At 28.9% G+C, this 24,913-nt stretch overlaps 1 protein-coding gene across 1 annotated transcript; it reads left to right on the forward strand.

Moving 5' to 3' along the window:
* Positions 1-1,119: 1,119 nt before the first annotated feature.
* Positions 1,120-23,481, forward strand: LOC132950210 (uncharacterized). Its single transcript, XM_061021516.1, has 9 exons — positions 1,120-2,046; positions 2,125-2,349; positions 3,114-3,365; positions 3,439-3,573; positions 13,759-14,115; positions 16,520-17,119; positions 18,417-18,641; positions 22,842-23,093; positions 23,207-23,481. Exons 1-9 carry the CDS (start codon positions 1,158-1,160, stop codon positions 23,371-23,373), a joined length of 3,102 nt encoding a protein of 1,033 aa, XP_060877499.1. The 5' UTR covers positions 1,120-1,157; the 3' UTR covers positions 23,374-23,481.
* The last annotated feature ends 1,432 nt before the right edge of the window (positions 23,482-24,913 follow it).

Here is a 24,913-nt window from a genome sequence, read left to right on the forward strand (position 1 = left end):
GTAATACTTGAGCCAATGTGATCTTGGTTTTTTTTTTCAAACTCAGCTGAAACTCAGTGGTAGCTGTAAAATTATCGATACCCATACGAAATATTTTTCTTACTGTTCAATACTCTGCATTTATATATTATGTGTGTGTAACAACTAACAACTAAGACTAACAAATACAAAAACGTAATTGATACTATCTATTTTTATGTGAGTATAATATATTATGTTGTTTTATTAATAACCACCGGTGATTGGACGTAAAATTATAAATAAATTACATGTTATTCGAAATATATATCTAATAATGTAATAATTTTGCTATACAATAATGCAATTTTTCTTTACATTCGACTGATCAACGTAATTGACTAATAACAGTCACGCGAACTTGTTTACAATATTTAAAACATAAATACTGTAGAACAGTTTATTCATTTTTTCGTTATTATACCCCCAATATTATATATTATTGTATAGGTACTATAGGTATTAGTATGATTACCTACATAAACATTTTCAAATATATTATCAACAGTATGATATTAATTGTTCTACATTCACATGCAATATAGTATGTACATTGTACGTCATAGTTGTTTGTATTAATGTCCAATAGTTTAATAAATTATATACCTAAGTAAAATATCTTATAAAGAATATTAATTGTTGAAAAGTGTTTGAAAAAAAAAAGAAGTAATCATAAAAATTAAGATTATACAAAAACAATTAATGTATAATTATAATGTATAGGTATAATTGTATTACCTCATGAGTATAATCTAAATTTTTTATATACTTTTATAATATTTATGTTAACCCTGAATTTTTATATTAAAAACTATGGATTGACTTCAATACTTAACTTATAATTACCATTTACCTAGTAATTTTATAGAACGTATTCATTAAATTAATTATTTTAAGGCAACATAATTATTAATTGTAGTTATTTACCAATTTTTCACATGTGATCTATAACACGCTATACTATATTTTTGTATTGTTCGTGATTTGAAAAACTCAACCAAAAATGGCATTGAATTATGTAATTATTCAAGGATAACTAATGATATATTTACTTTATATCTAATGAAAATAGCTTAAGTCAATACAGTTTTAACTCTCGTGTGTATTGAGTTAGTTGTATTTTGTGTTTTTCGTATAATATGTTTCCATTCATCTCCATTTGGTGGATAAATATAATAACTCCATGTCTACTCATTTTTACGATTACTTATTATTTTTGTACTTCAACTTTTAGTAAATGGGAAAAAATCAACGTGCCTTACATTCAGCCAATTCCATTGTTTGGGAATTTCCTTGATGTAGCTTTCGGAATACAACATCCCATAGATTTTTACAGGAAAATTTACTATGAGCTGGCTGATTACAAATACGGCGGTTTATTTCAGATGAGAACTCCGTATTTGATGATCCGTGATCCGGAAATAATAAACAATGTGCTTATCAAAGACTTCTCAAATTTCCCCAATCGTGGTATTTACTCAGATTTCTCAGCAAATCCCTTGTCGAACCAATTATTTTTCATGGAAAATCCCAAATGGAAAATAATCAGGAAAATATTGAGCCCAGCGTTTACTTCAGGCAAACTTAAGCTAATGTACGATCAAATCAAAGAGTGCGGTGATGAGCTAATGAAAAATATTCATAAGAACTTAACGAAAACCGACAATAAAATGGAAGTGAGAGACATTTTGGGAAAATATTCAACTGACGTCATCGGCACTTGCATTTTTGGTCTCAAATTAAATGCCGTGAGTGATGATAATTCTACATTTCGGAAGTATGGGAAGTCTTTGTTCTTGCCGTCACTAAGAACACATTTAAGGGAATTGAGTTTGATGATTACTCCTGCTCTTTTGAATATCCTAAGGTTTAAGGATTTCCCAGCGGATGCAACTGAGTTTTTCCATTCAGCATTTCACGAGACGATAACATATAGAGAAAAAAACAACATAGTCAGAAATGATTTTGTTCAAACCTTGATACAAGCAAGAAACGATTTGGTTTTGAACAAAAACATACCCCAAAGAGGTAAAAGTTTATTTTCTCAAAAACTTAAAAATAATTGGATTTAAATAAGTACATGGATTTTATTTTATTTGTTATTAGAAAGATTTTTAGAATCACAAATTGTCGCCAATGCATTTGTTATGTTTGCTGCTGGATTTGAAACCGTATCCACTGCTATTAGTTTTTGTTTATACGAGCTATCGTTAAAGAAGCATATCCAAGACAAAGTACGCGAAGAAATTAATTGGAAATTATCGAAAAACAACGGACTGATTAATAACGATTTGTTGATAGACCTAAACTACTTAGATATGGTTTTAGCAGGTAACTATACAACTAATAATCCATAATTTTTTATTATTTACCTGAGTGAATCGAGAAATAATATATTGGTATTACAATAATGTAATTCTCGTACTACCATTTTGTGGTAGACTGGTAATGGAGAGTTAAGGAAGTTTTTCATGGTCCCTATCAACTTATAGAAAAATAGGAAACAGCACGTTATTTACTTAAGAGGATGAGAGATAAATAATAATAAATTATGTTACGTTATTCAAATTTTAATTATAATTAAAATGTTTTATTTTAAATGTGTTACATGGATTTAAATTTTTAATTGTTCGAATATTTTTAGATTTGTTTTATACTTTTATCAGAATTTGTAGTTTTGGTTATCATTATTCCAACAAATTATACTGTGAGATTGCTTCTTAAATATTAAATTAATATTAAATAATTTTACTTTTTTTTTTTTAAGGGAGGTTTAGTATTTTAAGTAACACAGATTTTATTATTTTAAGTTACTGAGATTTTATCAATACCTACAATTGTCATATTATTTTAATTTTATAATTAAATTAATTTATCTATATGCGTTAATGCGATAACACACATTGTGAGACAAGCAAAGTTCACAATTTCAAAGAGATACTCAAAATGTGTTACTGTATCATCTTCGTAATTTTGAATTGCATATTATAGTCATTATTAAAACTATTTTGATAATTTTTACCTAATTATTGTTTTTTTCTTATTATAAAAATGTTGATGAAAATGAGTAAATATAAAAATATTATTACTTTTAGAAACACTCCGTAAGTATCCGCCGACCTTTGCTTTATTCAGAAAAGCATCACAAACATATCACGTACCAAACGATTCATTAACTATTGAAAAGGACCAAAAAGTAATAATTCCTATTTATTCACTGCATTACGATCCAAAGTATTTTACGGATCCTGAAGTATTTGATCCAGAAAGATTTTCACCCGAAGAAAAAAGTAAACGTATAAGTGGTACTTATCTTCCATTTGGCGATGGACCTCGAATTTGTATAGGTATATTATTAAAATAACCATGTAGAATACCTATACTATTTTGGATATAAAAAATGTATATTTATTTCAATAGGAAAACGTTTTGCTGAGCTCGAAATGAAATTGGCTTTGGTTGAGATTTTAACTAAATTTGAAACAGAACCATGTGATAGGACTGAAGTTCCTATACGATTTAGCAAAAAGGCTATAATTACAATGCCAGAAAACGGTATATGGTTAACATTTAAAAAAATTACTAACCAATGATAGTAGATAAGTGAGTGATTTTGTCAAAAGTATTTGTTATTTAATTTGTTAATTTTACTTATTAATAATATTTAAGAATATTTGTCAAAATATTATTATATATTCGTAGTTTTAACTTCACTTTATGATATATTTAATAGTTTTAAAATAAGTTGTAAATTTGTTCCCTTGATAATTTAATTTTCTAGTGATATATGAATTCAATATTTTTTTGTAAGTTTGAAATCATAACAACAATCGAATCATTTGAAGCACTCTTATTTTTTCTATTTTAAAATAGTAAATTGTGATTATGTGTATAAAAAAAACTATTATAAATTACTATTTAACAACTAAAAGTTACGTATTCTTATTGAATTTTTTTATCACATTTTACATAATAAATGGGAATACTTTAGGCGTTATTACGAAACGCTGCAACGATCTTGAATATATGCATTACCTAACGTCATTTTGAAGACTGTTATATAACTTATAAATAAATAGGAGCAATTATTGGATTTAATAAATTCTCATTGGACAACAACACGTCAAACTAACTAATTTTCTTTTGATAGTTAACTGGGCAATATTATATTCTATAAGGATTAAGAATTTAATTTTTTTTTTTTAATTTTTGAGACCAAATACAGTGAACCTTAAAAATAAATAACTTTAAAATGTCATATATTATTTACTAAGATATTGACCGGTTCAAGATAATAGAATCACATTGTATATGTATATAATAATATCATACATTTCGTATACATAATATGTGAGTTTTAATATTGACGCCGTTTTTTGTCTGAAGTATGAACATTTCGCGCGTGGAAGGCGGTAGGGATTAAAAACTAGGATTAAAAATAAGACTTAATAGAAAAACTACATATTCATTAAAGATAACGCAATCCGACCGACCACGGATGCAACCATTATTAACGCTCCGTGCATTGACGTTGTTTACTTAAGCTACATACTCAACCGCTCGCTGTTGTAGGTGTATATGGGGCTACACGAGACTTAAAAATAAATCTAGCACTGTTATATACTTATAAATATATATATGTATTGCACATGTGTAGATGTACATATATATATATATATATATGAGTGTCTTCTCTGAAAAACGAAAAACATTAATCCTCAGTAGGTTTTCCATTTAAGAGCATTGGAAAGTCATTAATTTTTTATACAAAACCCATCGGTCGAAAATAAATCGAAAATAAATCGTGTACACCGTTTTCGATGTACAATCGACGAGAGAAAACTAAGAACTGTACGCACTTTATTATATTTTTAAACTCTCGAATAAGCGGTCGTCCTAAGGTCGTTTTATTCGTTTAAATGCAAAATTATATTTATATGCATTCCGAATTCGTAAAAAAAAATAAAAAAAATATTGAATATAACTCTAGATAAATTAAATTGCTTACTGCAGTACTGTTTTATTGTGTGCTATTATAGAATAAGCATCGGTGCCCGAGTCACAGGCTATAATAACAATACAATCATTATTCTCAATACATTATTATATTTACATATTTTATTAGTTCATATTATAATATTTTGATTAGCAACGCGATACTACGCGTGGTAACTGATAGGTATTGCAGTGACATTTGCGATATTATATAAAGCGAACCATATTATGTTATATAGGTTCTAGTGAATACAGAATTCATATTAAATAACATTTTATTTATGCGTTCGTTTTTTTCATGAGTAATATAGTGTTGTGGTGGTACACAGTTTATGTAAGTCGTACTCGGTGTGTCTATAATATTCTGAAATACCTACAACAGTCGAAGCACAACCATAACACAACACGATATCTTATGAATATTGAATCTGAGGGTTTTATGAAGAGGTCTGTTTTTACATTCGTTTAAAAGAATATTCAGAATGGAATAACATTTCTTGGGAATGCATTTTGGTTAAAAAGCTATGTATAATAAAGAAACCTAGCGTGGGTAGATATATTTTTTTAAAATAGATGCTTATAAAAATATTTCTAGATAATATAATATCATGAATATAATATAATAGACATTATGTTAATACAAGCCTGGGCAAGTTAATGATAATTTTTAACTGAGTTAAGTTAAGTTGATGGAAAACATTTTAAAAAGCTTAAAGTTAACAGTTAAACCAATTTTTTTTCAACTCAGTTAAGTTATTATTAATTTTTTTTTTTTAATATCTATGTAAATTAATATGGTTCAAAATAATAAAAACCATAACTATTATTGATAACAGGAAATAGCCAATAGCTTTTCTAATTTCCATACATAGAATTAAATTATTAGGTATACTGAATTAATAAAATTATGTAGTAGGTACCAAAAGCATACGAAATTGAAAATTCCTAAATAAATAACTTATTTATGGCGAAAATATTTTATAATATGTTCTTGAGAATTGTACATTTGTGATTTGTATCTTTATCAATGTAATAAGATAATATTATCATATTACTTATTAGCTATTAGTATTTAATAAATATTATTATTACAATATGCCCGTATGCCGCAGAGTATGGTATGGTATATCTGTAATCTTTATCTGTACGTTACACCCATATATTATAATATAATATATACCTAAATGGCTATTGATATAATAATATGTATTTACTATTTAATTATGTTATTTTTCTCGAAGAGTTCTGGTTGATGGAACAATAAATTAATTTAACTATATTTTTAATTTCCTATTCTAGTATTGGTTATGTAATATGTAACATCAATAATTATTTTTATTTTTATTATATTTATTATTTAATTATTTATAAATTGACTTAACTCGAATTTGATTAAAAGTAACTCGTTCTTTATAAAGTTTATATCAATTAAAATAAGTTAAGTTAAAAATTAAGTTAATTGAAAATTAAATTTTAAAAAGTTAAGTTTAAAAGTTAAAATCAACTTAACTTAGCTTTAATTTTTTAACTCGTTTATGCCCAGGCTTGTGTTAATATAGTGAATTGGCTGTAAATCGTCTATGATACGACCCGTCATGATTAATTTATTATACCTATATCATAAATAATTATATAATGAGTAGGTACATTACATATGTTATATTGCTTTACTGTGATACTCTACATAAGGGGATAAGATAAGAAAGATAAAAACTTATGTGTATGATATAATATAAGGTCCAGAAAATACAAAATAGATTTAGAAATCTACCATAATATCATATTAAAGAAAATGTATTAAATAAATAGTGATAAAAAATGAATTTTTAATAATGTTTTGGTGCATTCGTTTATAATATATTGTTATATCTAATCTCTCTATTATAAAATAAACAAGTTTTGTTTATTTTATATTCCTCAAGTATAATAAATTTTAAACATTTTTTAAATTACAGACATTTAATTTCAAAATGCAAATGTGCACTACCCTTGGGCCGCAGGTACGTGCATTAAGGGGTGGTAGGTGAGGTCCGACGGGGGGGGGGGGGGGTCTTGAACCTTCAGGTGGTCGGTGAGCAAAGCGACTAGAGGCAAAGTCTTCTAGTATTTAATAAAAATCTGCTTTTTAAAAACTTATACGTACCTAGTTATTTAATTTTAAACGACTTTTATGATTATTTGAGACAACAATTTGAAATTACTATTTATGGGTAGTGGGGATTGTTGAGCGAAGGAAAATACCCCTTAGATTTCGCTAGGACCCCTGGGTAACTTCTCAGTCCTGGTCACGCTAGAAGTCTTGCGGAAATGCGTCAAATTCACAAGATCTCTTGTTTTCGATTAGGTGCGTTTCGAACCGCAGAACTATTATTTCGGTCCGAGCGGATTACCGTGGCTTAGCGATGTGGCGCAGATGAGCATTCGACCTTAGACGCTCATAAAATACACAGATATGAACACAAATGTCTTGGCAGCAATCGCGCTTTTTGTTTGAATACATAGGCTATAGGGCGCGTCGGTCACGCCTCGAGATAAGACTAATCTCTCACCCGGCCCGCCCCATCCATCGCGACCCGCATAAAACAAACAGGCGTGAGATTCAGATAAACAATAAGAGCACATCAAAACAGTATTATATTCATCATATTATCATAATTGCAGTAAGAGTTACGCGTTTCATGGATCACGGTCGACTTGTTCGATGATCACGAGGTAGCTCTCTGTAGTTTGTTAAAGGGCAGGCCAACCTTTTTCAAATACCAAGTCACATATATTTTGTGTGTTCGATATATTTTGTATACATATTGTACTGAGAGTCTATAATAGGCTCTGTGGCGTCGAATAGAATACTATTAATAACGCATCGATACGTAAATGACCATACCGCGCGATCGCATGCCTTACCGGGACATCGTCGATCGTCATACGAAACATAATAAAATTAAAATTTTTGAAATTTTGATATCGTTCGATCGAAAGTCGTCGACGCATCACCGAGTGTGACGAAAATTCACGAAATTCGTGTACCAGTCTAAACTCGACGACGATTGCAGCGCGAGATGCACCGAGGCCTGTTGCTGCTGCACTTCCGCGTCCGGCGAGTTCCGGACCCTGCAGGTTCTGGCGTTGAAGGTCCATCGGCGCCCAAGCCAGAAGCATTATTCGTCCACAGGAAATCGGCTGCAGACGTTTCGATCCAGCCAGCGGTTCTCGCACACCTGAAACTTAAGAGGATGCCGTAAACGTCACGTAACGCCATCACAATAATAATAATATTTTAGTTCAAACGATCGGAATAGCTCTACCTATACTGCAGGATGGGGAAAAACTGGTGACGACGACAACAACACAATGTCCTGAAACGGAACGACGTGGACCGGCCAATAATCGTCGACGGATATCGCGTGATTCGTGACGATAATAATAATAATATAGACAAGACGTGCACCGAATACATAATATTATGTATTGCAATTATTTGGGTATCAATTTCGTCGCATTTCAATCGATCAAACCGAGTGACAGAACGTAACTATACAAAACCAATTTACATGAATATTTTATTTGTACGAGGTAGATAATTATTGAACAATATAATAGCTTCATTTTGGTTTTAAAGTTTTGGTTTTTTTATATGGCTAAAATGTAGGATAAACCATATTTATTATTATCATATTGATTTCTATAATGATGCGTAATATCAAGATCCACTTATAATTTATATGCTCATTTAATAAACTCTCGTCACAATCAAACACATACTTATCTTCTCGAATTCTGACAATTTACCGAATTATTAAGACACAAACACTAACTACTAGAAACTCAACAAGAAATCCTCGCACTGGTACAAACGGCAATATACGCTGAACGTAATATGTATAAATGAAATTAAACTTCATAAGCAAATCATATTTATTCAAAAATAAATGTAAATAATATATTATAATCGTATTGGCTAATAATGTCGTAATTGATGCCAAAAATATGTATCGAATAATATTGTTTTCAAATATTAAAAAAAAATCATATGAAATCGCATTTTTATTTTTGAAAAAAAGTCCGATCTAATTTTAAAATGTAATTTTTTTATTTAAAAAGTGTGATGTACTACAAATATTTTACATTTATTTTTAAAGTGATTAAATTATTATATTTGAATAATCGTTAATTATTAAAATTATAAGCTATATAATTAAGCTTAGCTTATCCGAATATTGTTTTCTATAATGTGCGTTGAACGGCGCGGCGTAGCGTATAGGCAATATAAGCACATATAAAGTGAAATTTAAAATTTTTTTTAAATTCTTCTTAAACTATAATATTTTTGGCTTTGAGTATAAAAATTATTAATAAACTACTGAGTTTAAATTACCAAACCATAATCGACAAACATGGCATTCAATAGGCGTGTTGTTTTCAAGTCAGTTTGCTTAGCTTATGAATATTGTATAACTCAAGATGGAAAATATTTCACTAGTATCATACATTTTAATGAATCTGAACATAATAATAAATATTATTTGAGTTGGGATTTAAGTATACACATATTTGGTAAAATTTATAGGTAAAATATTATAATTCATTTAAATTCTGAGTGAAACGATATTAGTTATAACGCGCGGTATGTTTTTTCGTCTGTCATCATGGTTTAGAGAAGAAAAAATGCTTAAAATTTCAACCTTAAGGGTAGTCGTATATGGGGTAAAAATAGTTCAAATCAATGACTATTCACAACAACACGATCTGACCATAATAAATAAAACAATTTTGACAAATGTATATGAATACAATCTTAACGAACACACGGAGTCGAGGTAATAACGAAAACAAAATATAAAATGTTATTCTCATCGTGTAACTATGTGACGATTGTTTTCATGTTTATAAATTGTATTCATTATTCTAATACAATTATTATCTTTATAACTATGACAATATTCATGTATTTTTATCCTATAGGAGTCCAGCTAATTTTAGATTGTCAAATTGCTGATTTCTTAATGCAAGTTACGATCGGTGAGACGATGACTATATACCTAATGATATGAACACTGTTTCCGTCCCCGTTTAAACCGTGTGGTCTGTATTCAGAATTATCTTGTTATTCATAAAAATAAATGATTTTGTTTAGGTATAACGATTTCACTAGTCATTAATAATCGATCACCTACCCACGGTGGAATTTTTTGAACTATTTGGTACATTGTAGTAACGGGTTAACCACACGGTTCACCTGGAAAATGGAGACCGTGTAATAGCGCCCTAAGCGATTTTAGGTTCTCAAAATTCCGGAAATTATCGGTTTTTACTGAAATTCGGTAATCGGATTCGAACCCTAGACTTCAACCTACCGCGTAACTATAATAGATAAATACATTAGATAGAAAAATAAGTATATAATAAAATCGCAGACGTTCGCTAAATTTCCAGTTTTTTAAAAATATCTTATCTGGAAAAATAGTCTCACTTACCCTTGTATTCTTGATTAGTTCTAAAGACCCTCGACGATCCTTCTGACATTCTGTCCCCTTTCCCATTACACTATCTTCCACAAACTATATGTATGTTAAATTAACCTATTTTTCGTATAATGTCCCTTGCTAATATGGACCTCTCCTTCATTTTTTTAAATTATTAAATAATTGTCAAACAGGTGTCATTTTATAAATCTTGGTATATTGTAAAACAAGTATTTGTTCTAGTTATTGTATATTTTAATGTGTTATGCAATATCGTTTAAAGAGCTCAGCCCGTCAAATATTAATAAATAAATAATTAAAATATAGGTGGACAGACTACCGTCCCCGCTCAAAATAATTTTTCATCGTTTTTCATCGTATCGTATTATTTATCACTGAATTCAAATTTAACACTTCCGTTATAGAGACCTACCTATTAAATGACAAGGTACTCTCGATGCCTATTAATATAGCAGAGTGGCTCACCCAGTTTTTAAAATTGTAATTTATATGGTTCAAACTAAAATATAAAGAATTATATTCAGCGCTATAACATAATACATTTATGATTAACAATATCATCATCATTATCATCATTGTTTTAAACTAAAATTACGCTTGAAACTTCATATTTTTATGCAACATTTAGTTATGAACAATTTATGTTCATTGGTCATTGATAATATGTACTAGTTATATAACTTATATATTGTAAAGATTTAAATATTTAATAATACTGAAATGTTTAAGCAGGAAAATTAATTGATTCAATGGTAGTCACGCAATGAAGTATAAATATATAATATTCAATATTATTATTTTAAATAAATAGTCTATATTTGTTATATTATGTACAAATTAATTTCATTACTTATTCACTTACTTATCAAAAATGCATTCTAAACCAATAATATTCAATTCTTATGAATTTATTGAATCAATAAAATAATATCTGCAATTGTACATTTTAGTAACATACCTAGAGATTATCTCGCAGTTATAAATAATATTACTTTTTATTATTAACTTATATAATATATTTTAAACCAAGTGCCTGAGATGTTATGCTTTTAACAATAAATAAATAATACACTATTTTTGTTAAGATTACATTTATTTTTTCACGTCTAAGCATAATCATCTTAAATTCGTGTGATTTCATTAATCGTACAAATATCTCTTGTATATAATTGCAGTGATGGAAGCAAAACACTTCACGTTGTAGTACAACATTGTATGTCATAGCAAATTCTAGGTAATTTCGTTGTTCAAAAAGATAAATGTAAAGTGTACGGAAAGTATGCCATTGGAAAAATGGCATTTGATTTCACCGATTTATGAATAAATCCTAACAAAAACAAATCGTTATAGTATACAATTATACTTTCCTCTCAATGTAAATAGATTATTAATTTTAACTTTTTTGATTCAGATATTCATCGTGTTTTATTTGGTATTTTTTTTACATTGTTTGGATATACTCGATTTATAATCATTATTTAAAGTCGTACAAAGTGCTCGCTTGTCTAATTTAATTGTTTATTGATTTTATCGTTTACCCCTTAAATGGGTCGTATGAACCAAAAATGTAACCACGTTAAATGCAATTAACTGTGATTTATGAGGCTCAAGAACTTTTACATTAAACTTTTTGTTGTATCATTTTAAAATTTCATTCCGTTTGTCGATCTGAAGTGGTTCTATCTGCTTGGCCGCACATCATCTTAACTATAAAAATATTTTGAACACGTATTAATAACTATCCTTAAAACCCGATGATCAAATAAAGTTTATTTATTTCAGCCCTTAATTTTTTTAAGTAAATAGCGAATGTTGAAAGATATATTGTGTATGTTATAATTATTATACGCTTTAGAATCTAAACGAAACAAACATGGAATTTATCAATTTTGTAATTAAGATTTTATTTTTAGGTTATTTTGAGTGAAAGTATACTATTTTATGCGACGCAGCCGATCCGGGTTCGATCCTCGGTCATGGACGGCATTTTTTTCGGACAAGTCATGGTGTCCGGAGAAAGTGCCGCCATCCCCAACCCGGGCATTGCAGATACCTACCGGTGCCCAAATTAAAAATTCTGCCAAAACTAACACACACGTGTTCCTCCCCCAACCGACTTAAAAACCTACAAAACAAAAATAGCTAATGGCCTTAGTTGCCGGGCTCAAGATCAATTAAAAAAAAATATATATACTATTGTATACTTTTATACTTTGCTTTTTTCTTTTTTGGATATTGGTTATTAAACTAATACATACAAAATGGTATTGCCGTAATGGCTACAGAGACCTCATGTTGGCTATTTATATCACTCGAAACACGTGAGTCGTCAAAGGTAGTGATGTGTCACAATCCATAATAAAATATTTGAAAAATTATAATATGATAATGTAATAATGTTTCAATGGGGTATCATCAAATTAAAAATTGATTAGAACTTGCAGGTTAAATATGAACTTGCTGATACTTATTAAACATTTTCGATCGTTTTGGGTAATTTTATTTTCCTTACGTTTAGAGATATTATTAAAAAATTAAAACTTGAAATTTCAGGAACATTTCTACTGCTTTCAAAAGTCTTCACTCTAAATAAAAATTATCATTGTAAATCTTATTTCACTCGGAATATATTCAAAAATCTATAGATATTATTGTTACTTCAATCAGAACGTCGTAAATGGTAGATATACATACATTTATTTGAGTATATAGCTTAGGAGAGTAATATTATAGTAGTTGTCTGGTTCAAATATTATTAAATTGAAAAAGCAAAAGACTCATGTATGAATGATAATAAACTGCGAAATTACGATTATTATTACTAGGCATGTGCTTTTATTATGTATGATTTTTTAATATTGCACGGTTATTAGAACTTATTAATAGAAATAAAACTCACGGAAGAGAAACAAAGTGCATATGTGAATTATAGATATATATTCATACATTAATTGCACTGCAGTGGGACGCGTCCTTGAAGTCATGTGAAGACATTTGGTGTGTTTATATAATAATCATAATGTGATATTTATTGCACAAAAATAATTATAATATTATTATGTTCGTACTTGAAGGACATTTAATAATAAAATAGGTAACTGAAAAAAAATGCACAGGCATAGGTACCGTTTGAAATACACATTTGTATAAATACGATGAGTACCTATAAAAATTTAATTGGAGATTAGTGGCGCTACCTTCAACGCGTTACTAATCGTTGGTGTACGATTACACGTGTACCCAATTTAATAGAAATAAACAGAACGGTCGACAGTCGTCCGGCAGACGTTCGTTCGAATAGCAAAATTAATTTCGCCCAAAGCGACAATGTTTGAATTCGTCTACGAACTGTTCGATCTGAAAATGCTCTTGGTCACCGCTTTTCTGGGTGCCATATACGTGTACTCCACATGGACCCACAGCCATTGGTCCAAACTGGGCATATCCAGTCCGTCGGCGCCGGTGCCGTTGTTCGGGCACGCGATGCCCTCCATGTTGGGACGGATGCACTTCATGGATGTGCTGCACAACCTTTACAAGGAGCTGGGCGACCAGAGGTTTGGTGGCATTTATACGATGCGAACACCACAGCTCCTCGTCAAAGACCCAGAACTAATAGGTATGTGTAACAAGTGAAATTATTATAACCGAACGATAATTACAATATATTAATTTAAATTTGACGCGTGATTTCAACATAAATGTATTGGATTTTTCAATACTCGATATTATTAATATATAATATTCTATTGTTTTTGGTATTGAAATAATTGCCATGTTGTTGAGTAGGTTTGATAAAAGTTAGTGAGATTTTTATTACTCCGCGATTAAAAAAAATCAACTAGTCGCTATTATATCTTTTGTTTAGCATTACTTTTTACTAATCGTAAAATATTATTAAAATAAACAACCTGTAATCGTTGTGTTTTTTTTTTCGCTGAACATTGTATGCAATGCGTTTTGTGTTGATCGAAATAAATAATATAACTTTGACGTCTCTGGTTCTCAATATTATAATAAAGTATAAACTACATTTTGTTGAGACAAAACAAAATTATAATGTCGTCGTTAAATCATAGGTGTGAAAATTTACTTAAATATGCGTCATAACATCCATATCAGATAAAAGACTGTAATCAACACGAAAGTTTGTTTCTAAATATTTTTACTCACACGCTTGCGCACACAAACATACACACATAAACACGCGTGCGCTTTTTCAGAAGGTGTATGGATTTTTGATTTGTTAATGCATACTAATGAAATCCCCGTCCTTTAGATATTGTCACAGTTTCACGAACAACTAATTCTTTACTTTTAATGATATTAAAAAAAAAAAAAATCCTATAAACATTATAATACAGCTGAGGTGAGTTAGGCGAGGCGGGTGCACAAAGCCTGGACTTTGTATCCTATCAAAATTTCGTCCTTTTATTTTTACACACGGTTTTGAATTTTAATGGACCTTAAGTATAATGACGTTGGAACGTAATGTAAGAACTTTTTTTCGGAGATTATCACCGTTGGTAGGACTATTAATTATGTAATATTTTAATAATCTCATTAGTGTACACATTAAATTATCATTTAAAATGGAAGTTGTAGGAAGTTAACATATTATAATTATGATTAACTGCAAGCATATCAGAATAATCAATTTTAACTTAAATGTAATCTCATTAATGTGATTCATATGTTTTAGATTCCTAGTAAATGTAGGAACAACAATAAATAATTATGATTATATTGTTTTTTTTGCACTGTCTTATCAGTTTTTATTAGATTCATATGCATTCACTAAATACTCATCATTACTTATATCGTAATGGTCAGTCACGATGACTATTTGTAGAACCATTTCTATCCTGTAAACATAATTAAATATAATCATTTTTTTTTTTTGTAATCGATATTATAAGTTGTTATTCCGCTCCTGTAATAAAAAACGGTTGGATATGATGAGACTGGAAGTGCTTTAGAGAAACGTCGAAATAAACTCTGTTTTTATAAATATTCACAAAAATAGCAAAAATGGTATCCGGACATTTCCCCCCGGCTGTTTTCGGCGTAGTACGACATTTCCCCCCAATAAATTTTCGTATGCGGACATTTTCCCACCTTTTTTTTCGTTTTTTTTTTATTTTTAATTATTTACCTTCGAATATAAAATTATTATTTTTAACACATATTTTTTAGCTTTGGTTCATATTTATTATTTTTATTTTTGTAAAAACTGTACGTTAACTAAAAAATCTTTAATTTTAATTTCAATAAAAAAATAATAAATAATATTTAAAACAAGTTAAGTAAAAATATGATTTTAAATAAAAGATTGTCTAAAACAATTGGCAAAAAATCCCGACATAAAAATAAAAAAAATTGTATAAACAAAATATAATGAATAACTAATACAATTGGCTAAAAATACTATACTAAACTACCTTGAACAGTTTTGATATAAAATATTGACTCAATGATCACGACGATGTAAGATTGTATAAGAATGTTATCTTCATAGTCTTAGTAATTGACTGTGTTTTGGACACAATTTTAGATTTTAATGTTATCCATCTAATTCAATATTAGTATACTACTATTTTACTTTTATTTAAAACTATATTTTTACTTAATTTGTTTTAAATATTATTTATTATTTTTTTATTGAAATTAAGATTAAAAATTTTTTAGTTAACGTACAGTTTTTACAAAAATAAAAATAATAAATATGAACAAAAGCTAAGAAATATGTGTTAAACAAAATAATTTTATATTCGAAGATTAATTAAAAATCAAAAAAACAAAAAAACTGTGCGGAGGGGGGGGGGATGTCCACCATTCAGCAAAAATATAGCGGCGATGAAATGCATTTAAGTAAAATCTTCACTACCCACATGCTTAGGTATTCATCATGAAGTCTAACACTCCTTCAGCCCACTGCAAGGCACACTAATCGCGTGTCACTTTTTTTTATTCTACTGAAATTGATTTAAACTTCTGTTTTGTTTTATTGTTTAAACCATCAGGACACATACTGATCAAAGACTTCAACAATTTCACGGACCGCGGATTATACGCTGGCACGCACACAAACCCGCTCAACAATAATATATTCTTCACACGAGGCGAACGGTGGAAAACGATGCGGCAAAAGCTCAGTCCCACGTTCACGGCCAACAAACTGAAATACATGAACGAACAGGTGAAGGAGTGCAGCGACGGTCTGCTGTCGACCATCGGCAAGAACCTGGACGACGACGCCGGTCGGATCGAAATCCGCGAGATGATGGCCAAATACTCGACCGACGTGATCGGCAGCTGCGCGTTTGGCCTGAAGCTGGACGCCATCAATGATCCGGACTCGGAGTTCCGGAAGCACGGGAAAACCGTTTTTCAGCCGTCGCTGAGGTCCAAGCTCCGAGTGGCGGTCATATTCATGCAGCCGTCCCTGCTGAGCATTTTCCGCGTGCATCACTACTCGCACCGCACCATCCGATTCTTCCACGACGCGTTTCAGCAGACGATCGAGTACCGGGAGAAGCACAACGAAGACCGCAAAGACTTTGTGCAACATCTGATGAAGGCCAGAGAAGATCTGGTGTTGAACCCGAATCTAAAACCCGAAGGTAATCGATGAGAAAATCACACGTGGTTGTTTTTTCTTACCGTCATACTATTATACCCATCGGTCTTGTCCAACCGATCTGCTGTGGGTCTGATCGTCTTGACGACAAATAATAAGAAAGTTATCAGACAAAATATACCCACGTCGTAAAGATATTATATGCCTAGAGGTCGGCAGATGAACGAAAGTATATCGGAAACATCAAAAACCATAACTGCCTTTACTCGTTCGATGAAAGATAAGTGAAAAATGATAATTTTGCATAAGAATTATTACATAGAATTCTTAAAAAAAAGTATTAATATTACACTCGTAATTGGTATATTTTTTACACCCTTACTTTGAATGATTTGATTAGGTACCTACTTATTAATGGGTATAAAATGGGATGTTTTATTAAAAACTTGCAATTTAATGTACAATTACAGTGTATGAAAATATTATTTTAAAATACAATAGCTGTGATACAGTAAATATGAATAGCATAATAACGTAATGGATTTTAATGTATTAAATAATGTAAAATCATTAAAATAAGTATAAGACGTGATGTCAGTATTGAATGGTTTGTGGTTTTGACTTTTTGAGGAAAAAATCTATCCATTGATGGAATTTCACGGTGGTGGAGAATAATCCCTAATTATTTAAGAGGTCTCGACACCAATTTTGTTTCAGTCGCCTTCTGGGGTCACCTACTGACACCTAGGATGTTTCGAGTAGATATTTTTTGGATATTAGAGGATTACGGTGGTTGAATAGATCTGAGTGGAAGCATTTGTAGATAGTTTTGGCTACGTGTTGTACTGTTGGGATGAAGAGGTCATTATGGAGTGTATTGTTTGAGACATAGAAGGGAGCTTTGGTTATTTGTTGAAGGAATTTATTTTGGAATGCTTGGATTTTATTTTTATTCGATGGTTTGGCCACACCCCAAAGTTGTATATCATATGACCATATTGGTTTTAATAAGAGTTATATATAGGATAATTTTGTTGTTTAGATTGATGTGTTTAGAGGTTTGGAGTGGTCGTTGCTGATGAGATCGATTGTTCAGAAGAAATTCACTTGGTATGGATGTTGGGAGTCCAGATCAGTTGACGGAGACCTAGGTAGTGAATATTTTGTGTGGCCAGGATGGGTTGGTTATTGAGGGTTATGGTAAGGCAGTTCTTAGGTCTAAGTATGGAAGTGAAATGAGCGGATTTAAACTCATATTTTTAAAATTAATTTGTAAAACAGATTTAACAATGTTGCTCAGCAAATTTTGTAATATATTATTGATATCTTTTTTTTTGTAGAAAAATTCACTGAAATGGATATTGTAGCAAACGCATATATTCTCTTCATCGCCGGTTTCGAAACAGTATCTACATCAATGAGCTTTTGTATGTATGAATTAGCATTAAGAAAAGATGTCCAAGATAAAGTTCGAAAAGAAATATTGGAAGTTAAATCTAAGTACAATGGACAAATGAATAGTGAATGTCTTAACGAACTTCATTATATGGGCATGGTTATTAAAGGTAAGATAAACCAGTAATTTTCAAGTTTATTTTTTGAATCGAAAAGATTATTCATACAAGTATAATATTGAATTTAAATTTTATATTAATGTAGGAAGGTGTAATTGATTATAAATCTTTTTACATTTATTGTCTTTTTAAATAATTTTTTTATTGATTTATATGGTCATGGGATGATGTATTTTATTTTCATAATTTTTATAATTTATGAAAATGTAATGATCTAATGCGTTAAATATCTATAGTCAAAAACAATGGTACATACTATTTTATAATAAGTGTAGGTATTATACATCTTACTGCATTACCAATGTGTATATATGCTAAAAATACGGTAATTAATTAGATCTATTATAAAGACAGCAAAAAATAATTTCATGAATTTCGCAATACAGAAATAGTGTCATATCAATTAAAATATTTGGTTTTATCTGTCCATAAAAAATTAAATTTTTTTTAAATATAATTTTTCACACGAGTAGTTTACAATTTAAAAATATTGAGAAGATATTTATGATTATGATTATCTGTCAACATTTTAGACAAAGACTTAGGTTCATATTATATAGCTTGACAATTTTGACCTTCATGGTATAATATGTATTGGTAATATAGTTATAATTATTTAATTATAATTATAACTATTTTTCACGTAATCAATTTGATCAGAATGAAATTAATTATTAATGAAGTATCGATGAGGTTTTGAGAAAATAAATTGTTATTTTAATTTGTATTTTATAAGTACATTGAAAGATTAATATTAGGTACTTATGAATAATGAATATGTAATATAGTATAATTATGCATTTTAGATGAACTCAAGTAGGTATATACGTATAATAATAAATTGCAAATCGATAACTTGTTTTAATCGAAATTGTTGTTGACATTTAAAATGACTGAATGTATATGGCAGATGATAAATACGGTCTATTACTAGACTTAGGTAATTTAATACACACGGTGACTCACCAAGCATGCTCATTCCTTTTTCGGAATTTTCAAATATTCTTAATGACCTCAAAAGGGCATATTTTCAAATTGAGATTTTTATACTACTTAGACGTGGATATAAAAATTTCAATTTTTCCAATCACAACCCCCACTCTCCCCCTTGTTACTGTATAAAATGTAGCAGATAATTTTTCTGAACATTTTGTATTAAAATTAATATTTGAACGAATAGTTTTTGAGTAATTTAACCTGTGTACTAATTTAAGTATATTTAAAAATTCTAAAAATAATAATTTGAATAAATTCATTATTAAATGTGAAATGGGGGTGAGCGTACATGGTGTACACTGTATATTATGTAAAATTTCACCAGATTTGTTTAATTTGAAATTGTATTAGGCTGTCGTTATAGATATAAAAAAAAAAAATTAAAAAAAAATACTAACAAGAAATTCTAAAACCAAACTAACGTAATTGAAAAACCATTTTCCCGACAATATCGAATAATATGAGTTTTCTGTATCTGAACATTGTGGCGGTGGTAACCTGGAAACTATAAGTAATAAGTATAGTAAAATATATAATAAAATATCCGAGATTAGATGGACAGAGTATGAGCACGTGGCTTATACACGTAGCCACACCGGAAGAGACTGTCAGATGTATTTTGACTTAAGCATACGAATAATTCAAACAGATGGCACAACAGTAGAGACTAACATGGATGGATGGAAATTACCTGTTGAAAATATGAAATAATTACTCTGGTCGTAGTCATCCAAAATCAGTGTAGGGTAAATTACTAATGGTAATGAAATTAAGTTACTCGTTACTTCAAATATTTTTTATTCAAATTACATTTGCGTTACTTGAAATTAATTTTATCACGTTACATTACTTTTTCATTAATAAAGTAGTGCGTTACAAATCACGTTACTATTTTCATAATTTTTTTTTTAACCATAATATTCAATTCAAATGATTCAATTATTATGTATATATTTTACAACCATAGACCTAGTGATCTATTATCGCTAGACCGATTATAGTATTAATGGATTATCATATTATGTGCAAATGTACAATCATCTCACCTATATTATGGTTATTTAGTCATAAGTCATAAATAACAATTAATTTTATTTTTAAACCGAACTCTTTTCTTTCTGCTAATAAATTGATAACATTTATTCCTGTAATATTTTTAAGTATTATCGGAATCAAAAATAAATATAATTGATTTTTAATTCTTTTGGGATATCCTATCTGCTTGTTTTTGTAATAAGTACATTCAAAATTATTATTTTAATAACGTGGAAAATAACGCGTTATAGTGAATTACTTCATAGAAATTACTTTTTAAAAGTAATTCTGTTACAATTGCGTTACTTTGAGTAAAATGTAATGAAATTACTGCTGGTTACTTAAAAAGTAGTTGCGTTACAGTAATTTGTAATTTGCGTTACGTTACTACCCAACACTTTCTAAAATGAAAAGAAAATATAAGATCCATTTCAGAACTTGATATTCGTGGATGACTCACGATTGTAGAAAAATTAGAGAAAATATACGAAAACGCTAGGCGACAACGTTATAATCTCACAGTAAATCACATAATATATAAAGTGCAGATAGTGTTGGTAAATTTTCATATTAACCGATGATTAAAACTGATATTGATCATAGTTTAATACTGATAATTTCAGTAAATTTAAATTATTTTTCATTTAAAATACAAGATTACGTATAATCATTTATTGATGTTAAAATATAATAAAATAAACAAGTTTATGAAATGTGAAAAGGAAATTAAATGTTGAGAAATTCCATGGAATATTCCCAATACTAGGAATTTATCCATATTATTCATATAAAAAATATCTTTACAAATTGTTTATAATATATTTTTCAATATTTGATCTTACTTATTAGCTATTAACTATTCGAGTACTATATGTGAAAAAAATAATTATATAAGATTGGGAAGAGTTTTTTGTGATTCAAAAAATATATTATGAAAGTTTAATTTAAGTTTTATGTACACTTAATTAATGTCAGTCGTCAGTGTAAGAATTAGATTTTAAATTTATGTGAAACAAAATACAGATTCCTGAATACAGAAACTGTCATATTTGTATAAATTAACTTTTTATATTATGAAATATTCCTAAGGGGTATGGGAATATTTCCGAAATATTCTTTTTCATGAGAAAGTTCTTTGAGTAATATTTCTAGTGGCATATTACTATAACCATTGATAATGATTAAAAATATAATCATTGTCTTTATTAATTTTGTTTGTATTAATTTTTATAAATTAAAAAATATATTTTAAATTACCATAATATTTATTGGAATGTGTGAATTTTAAATTATAAATAGTTATAATGTTTATAAAGTTAAATAATATTTAATTTTCATTTACAATAATTAATATTAGTGATTTATTTTGCCAAACACTGACTATAGGCGTCTCAAAAAAAATTGACATCGAGAATACCTGAATATATGTTATAACATTTTCAAAGTCCCAAAATAAGCCAAAAGAAAAGTATTAGAGTTTATGTATTGAAAAAGTGATCTGTTGAGGACAGTTAAGAATAAAAATAATTTATTGTAACTAGGTATTTCACGATTAAATGTAATGTTATCTACTACTGCAACGATAGATGAATACGGTGTGAAATGTTAAAAAAAAGTTATTAATTATTATTAATTGATTGATTCAAATTTAAATATTTTGAATAATATGCTTTAAATTAGTTTAATCTTCGCAAATGAAATAGGTAATAATAATATGTTTCTTCGTACTGAGATAATATTTTTCAAGTTTGCAGTGATAGAGCGCACCATATATTCCATAGTACTTAGTAAACTGGTAAAATATAATTTGTTGCTGTGTTCAATCAGATCATACTATTCTGGATGAATGCGACCTAATCATAATTCGAAATTTTCATTTAATTTGGATTAATTTAGAAAATAAAACTACTGACTCGTTAATTATATTTGTTTATGGATGCATGGTAAAAAAACATGTATAACAAAACAATATTCATTAAAAAAAAAATGTATAAATATAAATAAATAATAAAGGTATAACACGGTCACCAATAATTTAAGGTTGATAATTATTAGATCCCTTGTCAATACATCTTTCAAATTTGTTTTGACGGGACTATATGACAGGTCAAAGGCATGTTAACTTATATTTTGTTTTAACCGTTTCGTTTTCATTTTCAGAAACATTGAGAAAATATCCTCCATTAGTGACATTAAATCGAGTTGTGACTAAGCCGTATGTAATACCAGGAACACAAATCAAGTTAAAAATAGGCACTAAAATTGTCGTTCCAGTACATGCCATTCACTACGATCCAAAATATTACTCTGATCCAGAGGCTTTTGAACCAGATCGTTTTTCAGACGAAAACATACATAATATACAACCTAACACATACATGCCTTTCGGAGACGGTCCTAGATTTTGTATTGGTGCGTATTAATCAATGGCTTCATACATTTCATAATTAATATGTTTCTAATCCACACAAATTCGTTCAAATTGTATTCATTCAATGTTTTTAAAATGAACTTATGAATTTCAGGCAAACGATTTGCTGAATTTGAAATGAAAATGGCCTTGTCCGAAGTGTTAACCAACTACGAAGTGATGGCATGTGATAAAACCCAAATTCCCATAAAATATGTTATCGGAAGTTTTGTGAATATACCTGAAAGCGTTTGGTTAAAATTTAGGAAAGTGAATACTTAATTTGAATATTATATAGTTTGTATAAATAGGTATTTGTTTATTTTGTATATTGTGTAATCTTGTGACAAAATTTCCTGTTTAAGAAAAAATAAATTTTACTAAAAGAAACTAGTTTTATGATAAATTTGTTTTAAAAGATTGAAAAACATAATATCATGCATTTAATAGAACTAATATTATTTGTACACCGAATCTGAACCCGAAAAATTAATATTACACCAATTCGTTATGAAAATGAAAAATACTTACCTACACATATTACATTTCAGTGTCTACTAAAGTCGTAATTTTGTATGTTTTTGAGTAGAACAAAAGCAAGTGGATTATTAATTTAGAATTTAAAAATTTAAGCTATAATGATGTTCTCATAAATATTGGATCATATTTCTATTCGTGTTTAGATAGATGAACAATTATGATAGATGCCATGATAATTATTAATTTCCTATAACTATTTGATTATATCTAAATAGTTGTATATAATAGGTATGTCATAAATAATTTATTTATTATTAAATGCTTTGGTTTTTAAATAGTTTTAAAAACTTTTGACTGATTGTTTTATTTAACTACTAGAAATGATTTACCGAATCTACTTACAGCATCTTCCATATAAACTAACTCATTTATAAGATGAGTACCTAGGTATAACTCATACGAGAAATATAGTAGGTGTACCCAGGGCCGGCGCGAGGCTAAATGACGCCCTAGGCCAAAATGCCAACTGGCGCCTTTTTCATACCACAACTCATAGTATCATAATACTCAGAAAAAATGTTGTTCATGGACAGAAATACGGAAAAATTATATATTATGCTTGACTTGTAAATAATTCGTTATATCGTCAAATTTAAAAAAAAAACAACATATTGTGAGGAAAATATATAATGTAATAGGTATATAATAGTCACATATGAATACAAAGTACCTATATACTAATAATAAAAATAAATAATAGAGAAATGGTTGTAAATCAACAATTTTCTCAATTTTCTCTCGACTAAACTCTGTATAACTGTAGAAAAACCAATCTCGTTTTCTATAGATAAAATCGATAATGAGACCAAACGTTCGTTAGCCATAGTATATCGCAAGTATGTTTTTATGAGTCTTAATTTGGAGAAACCCCGCTGGTGAAAAATATTAAGAAGTGAACTTATGTCCAAACAAGAAATTAACAATAATTGTTGCTGCAATTATTGCTTAATGTTCAGAATCTCTGCTGTGCATATAATATACGACACCATCAATATCAGAGTCGGATCCATCTTTAAGGTGATTGTGTAGATCCATACAACGTTTCGATAATTCGTTTTCATTTTCAGGTGCATTTTTGAAATCGTACAAAAAATTCACGAGAAAGTGTTTTAAGTAATAATTCTTTAGTTACGTCGTTATATTTACCCAAAAGCTTAACTAAACTTAAAACATTCCCATTACTTCGCGTATAAAATTTATCTGAACTTCCTCGAAATGCTAGATTATTCTTAGATAAAATTAAAGTTACTGATAACAAACCGTCTAAAATTTTAGGCTAGGT

The sequence above is a fragment of the Metopolophium dirhodum genome, chromosome 8 (assembly GCF_019925205.1).
Source record: "Metopolophium dirhodum isolate CAU chromosome 8, ASM1992520v1, whole genome shotgun sequence".
Classification (NCBI taxonomy): domain Eukaryota; kingdom Metazoa; phylum Arthropoda; class Insecta; order Hemiptera; family Aphididae; genus Metopolophium; species Metopolophium dirhodum.